Raw genomic sequence first — 5,000 nt, 5'->3', positions numbered from 1 at the left:
CAATTCAAATTTAATTGGAAATATGACTAGTGGCGATTATTGTGCTGTGTTGGGTTGTGACAACGATCCAAGGTCTGGAAGGTACCCAGAGAACTGAGCAAAAGATTCTTCCTCACGTTGGAATATTACATTTTAGTCGCCCAGAAATATCAATGATGTTTTGTCATGGGCTAGAGCTATTAATCGTGACCAATTAATGGTTTCGATGAGTACAAAGGTCTGTACGAGGTTACAGAACCTCTGAATGTCCTACACCAACTTTGTACATAAGAGAGTATAATTGTGAGAGTACTCAGTAAAACCTCAAATACCTGCTCCAAAGATCAGATCTACAGAGAACTAGTATGTGAAGATGACGCTTTTGTATTGGTCGAAGTCATAGTGGAACTTGACAAGTTTGCTAAGATCAAGTGACTTTAATACATGTAGCTCTACGTGTATATGGTAGTTTGACAGAAGAAAAGGTTTGTTTACATGTAAGAGCTGGGGCATATCAGATATGAATTCCTAGTGTTATCCATATCGAAACAGAGACTGCTGTATTCTATGTAAGAGGAGTATTAAAACAGCTGCCTCGAGGCAGAAGGAAATTGAAATGGGTTGCTTGAGCAGAATCATCGTACTACATTAAAGTGATTGGACTCTCACAGAGTTTGTAGAAAATAGTAGCGGCTCGAAAACCGTTGGCTTTTTCTCAATCAAACAAGAAATTAACCTATGGATTTCCTCATGTTTCTCATCGCTCATTTCATCCCTCCAAAGAGCAATAGCTCTGTAGAAACAATTTCCATCTCCTCTGACAACGACTTCTCTCCTTTGAGGGGGTATATTTGCAGAAGCCATAATTCGTTTACGCAAGACGTAACTCGGTAATAAGAAAACAGCCTAGACACACGTAAATACAACTAAAAAGGCTTTATTGTGTTATTCCTTCCAGATTTGTTCCTAATTTTGTAATATTTCGAGACCAATGACGAGATGTAAATTTCACAAGAAACAGCAATAAACATTACGGAACCTCACGCGAGCAAGGTTAATCCGACTAAATTTTATCTCATATTTCACGATTATTCAAACAAAAACTCACACTTACCACGTATCAACATTGCCCAAATCGATTTCTGATAAATCTGTGTCGCAAAAAGCGTTGATCTCTCTGCCAAAATCGTTTTTTGGACGTCGAAATAAGTTTCCGCCATACCGTTTCCTTACAGCGACTTGCAATGTTGCCCCCTGGCGATCCCAGAACTCTTTGCGTATAAACAGGGATCCGATTACTGGCTTTATCAGAATTTGAAAAGATTTTTTTAAAACACAAATGGACAAGTCACCTTTGGGGAATAAAATACCCAAACACTAAATGGTCTATACAATCCAGAAACTGTGTAGATACCCTAGGTGAACTGACTCAGTGAAAACACGAGTGGTCAAGTGTTAAATGAAATAGATCAGTCACCTTATGCAATCATTAATATTAAGTATACAAAGCGGGTTGTACGGCTGTAAGGATATAGTGTTTGCTTGACCAATATTTCGTCAGGCACGGCCTGACTTCTTCTTAACTCCCTGAACAAGTCCCGCCGTGCCTGACGAAATATTGGTCAAACTAAAACTATATATCCTCATAGCCGTACAACCAGCCTTGTATAATTATTTTCCTTTTAGTCTAAAATTATTTGCTGGTCAGATCTCCCAAGACCCGGCACTTGTACTTTGTTCAGCTGGCCCTTGCATAAAAAATATAGTATAGTTTGTTAGGATTTTATTAAAACTAACACGCGTACGAACTTTTTCCGGAAGGACACCCGCGAAGGTGGGAGAGTAACCTTAACTGGCGACCCAGGGATTTCATGTGTCTATTGGCGGGAATTTTGTTATTGATCCAGTCCGAGATTTGTCGATCCAATCCGATCCGATCCGGTCCGGTCCAGTCCGATCCGATCCGATCCGATCCGATCCGGTCCGGTCCGGTCCAGTCAGGTCCAGTCCGGTCCGGTCCGGTCCGGTCCGGTCCTGGTTTTGCCAACGGCCGCTAAAATAGATCATGGCATGTGTGCTCGATCGGTGAGACAATGGAAAAAGGACGTGAAGACAAGGTATTCGACATTCACTGTAGACAAAGAAAGATTCGCAAAGTTTTTGAACAACAGACGAAATGGAACGAAAACGATTAGAGACCAAACGAGAACAATAGCGAGAAGAAGAGCGTCGTCTAAGCGAACTTCGTTTACGACAAGAAGAGCACGAGCGAGGTATGTGGCAGGAGAAATTCGAAGAGGAATTGGAGGCAACGCTCAGAAGGCTGGAATTTGAGAAAGATACTCGTTCAACTGCAGCGAAATTACCGAAATTGAAAATAACGCCGTTCAAGGGAACGCCTACCGACTGGGTGAGGTTTGAAAACATGTTTGTAACGCAAGTCCACAACAGATCGATTAGCACGGAAGAGAAATTCGGCTACTTGTTGTAGAGTCCAAACGTTCGGGCAAAGATCGCAGCAAACCTCAAGCCAGGTGAAATGGGCTATAAGGTGGCCTGGGAGAGACTGAAAACTGAATATGGCCAAGGCAAGCTTGTTGTGAATGCACACGTGGAGGAAATAGTGAATCTACCCATTGTCAATGGATCCAATTACTTAAAAGTTCAGGAATTCTATGAAACCGTGAGCCGAAATCACGACGCGTTGCTTACAATGGGGGAAGCCGATATTCTCCGCGGGTTCGTGATGTCCACTCTCAACAAACTACCACAAGTGAGACCCGATATTGTACGAACTGACGACAACTGGGAGAACTGGAATATGGAGACCCTGATAAAAAACTTGCAAGCGTGGCTGAGAAGAAACAAACCAGGTGACCCACCAAGAACTTTACGAGAACCTCCTATTAAGAGAGAAAGGCACTGGTTTGCAGCCAAAGGAAGTGACCAACCAAGAGAGCGGGCGACGCCTAGTTGTTTATATTGCAAGGAAGATCAGTGGGCAGATAACTGTGCAACCATTCCAACGGTGGAGGCGCGCAGGAAATTATTTCACGACAATCAGCTGTGCTGCAACTGCGGAAAACCAGGCCACCCTGCGAGGAAGTGCCGAAGTCGGGGATGCTACAAATGTAAGGGCAGACATCATTTTTTTATTATTTTATTATTATTTTTTCTTTATTTATTTATTTATTTATTTATTCTTTTTAATTATTATTCCCCGGAGAAACGAGGGAAAAAAAAAGTTATACAGCTACAAAATAAAACAAACCAGTGAACAGAAATAGAGAGTACAGTAAATTACAGGTATATGGCAGCTAAATATAACATGTCTGAAAAGTGCATTGATATCTTATATTACGGTAAGGCGGAACTGTTACAAGTATATTTACTTAAACGTATATCTATTTGTTTGATTGTCGCTCAATGTGGAGGGGAAAAGGGATACTGCGAGACTAACTTTTCTGTCTTACTTTACTTTAAAAGTTCTGTGAAAGGATCCCATTTCTTATTCTCCTTGGTGTAGGTGTACGATTCAATCCTATATTGAAAAGACAGTAGGGGAAGAAAACCTTTAATGTTTGGAGGGGTTTCCCTCATTTTACAGCACCAAATGAAGAACTTGGCAATTAGGAAACAGAAATTGATTAAAACATTATGACGTGAAGAGCTTTCTGGTTTCAATCCTAATAAGACAGTCATACTCTTTTGGTAAAGATCTGGTATGATGGCTTTCTCTTTCAACCACAGTAATAAATCATCCCAAAAACAAGAGGACTTTTTACAATTCCAGAAGAGTTGACAAAGTTCTTCAGGGAAATCTCCGCAAAAGGTACAGTTAGAATTATTTTTAAGGCCAATTTTTGTCAAAAAACAATTCGTCGGTAATATTCTATGTAAGAACCTATAATGAAAGTTAGACAATTTAGTGCTCTTGGTGCAGCGAAAAGCTAGTTTATAGGCGTTTCTCCAGTCAGGTTTATGGCAATTTTCAGATTCACAGTTTAAGTCCCCATTTTATTTGGCTTTTTCAGGGTTATTAGCTTTCATAGATATGAGCTTTTTATAAACCAGTTTGTTGGCCTTTCGTCTTTTAATAAAAGAACTATAGAGATCCTCGTGTCTTGTTTCACTTGCTTCTTTTGTCACAGGGGTTCTAATAGACCGAACTGAACATACGAGTCCAAAGAAAGTTAATGGTTGTATTTGTATGTTGTAGATATTCGATACCTCGGCTAAAGAGAAAAACTTGTTGTAGTCCCTCATTATGTGTTTTACCTTAGAAATAGCTTTTTGTAAGAAATAGGTTTGTTCCCTACTTTAATTAATGAGTTGTGCCATAGAGGTTGTTCCAAGAACTGATTCTGCGATTTCACCGACCCTTCGAAATTAACTTCCGCCCAAATACTCAGAATTTCTCGGATTAGGGTGTTGCATCAGTTATCTCCATAGTATCCTTTTTATTGAGGATACCACTGAAAAGAAGCTTTCCACCATATTTCTCGAGTTCTTCCCCAAAGAAGAGTTTCCATTTTCCCATATTTTCCGCATCAAGATACTTTTTTACCCAAGCTAATTTAAGGGATTTATTGTACGAGAAGATGTCGATTATTTTGAGCCCCCCTTTATCATAACGGTTAATCAAAACACTACGTTTAATCTTATCTCCTTTGTTAATCCATAAAAAATCATAAAATATTTGATTTATCTCTTTGAGAAATCTTTCGTCAGTTTCCAGTGGCGCTAATATATAGGGTAAATGTGAAGCAGCTAAACCTTTAAGAACAACAATTTTTCCTAGCAGTGTTAATCGTCTGAGTTTCCAGCTATTTAAAACAATTCGAATTTTTTTCCAATTTTTCATCAGACATCATACGAGTATCTGAGACAAGGAAGGCAACCCTGTACTAACTGCATTCACACCAAAATCGGAGGAGCAAACCCTACCAGCCATAATACCTGTCAAATCAATGGAGCTACACTCTGGGCATAGTTAGACACAGGCGCAGGAAGAAACTTCA

The 5,000-nt window shown here is 39.9% G+C and overlaps 1 protein-coding gene and 1 pseudogene across 1 annotated transcript in view; both read left to right on the top strand.

Moving 5' to 3' along the window:
* Positions 1-5,000, top strand: part of LOC138020971 (cytochrome P450 1A1-like) — a 16,082-nt pseudogene that overhangs the window by 4,316 nt on the left and 6,766 nt on the right.
* LOC138021886 (uncharacterized) overlaps positions 2,055-5,000 on the top strand; it is a 4,899-nt gene continuing 1,953 nt past the window's right edge. Inside the window, exons 1-3 of the mRNA XM_068868911.1 lie at positions 2,055-3,110; positions 3,730-3,811; positions 4,847-5,000. The exon at positions 4,847-5,000 is cut by the window's right edge and continues 1,953 nt beyond it. Of these exons, the coding sequence (XP_068725012.1) occupies positions 2,519-3,110; positions 3,730-3,811; positions 4,847-4,865 (693 nt within the window). The 5' untranslated portion in view covers positions 2,055-2,518 and the 3' untranslated portion in view covers positions 4,866-5,000. The remainder of the gene's footprint in view (positions 3,111-3,729; positions 3,812-4,846) is intronic.

This window comes from Montipora capricornis, chromosome 10 (genome assembly GCF_036669925.1).
Source record: "Montipora capricornis isolate CH-2021 chromosome 10, ASM3666992v2, whole genome shotgun sequence".
NCBI classification, from domain to species: domain Eukaryota; kingdom Metazoa; phylum Cnidaria; class Anthozoa; order Scleractinia; family Acroporidae; genus Montipora; species Montipora capricornis.
Note: the sequence above shows the minus strand (reverse complement) of the source record. Positions and strands in the feature narration are given on the sequence as shown.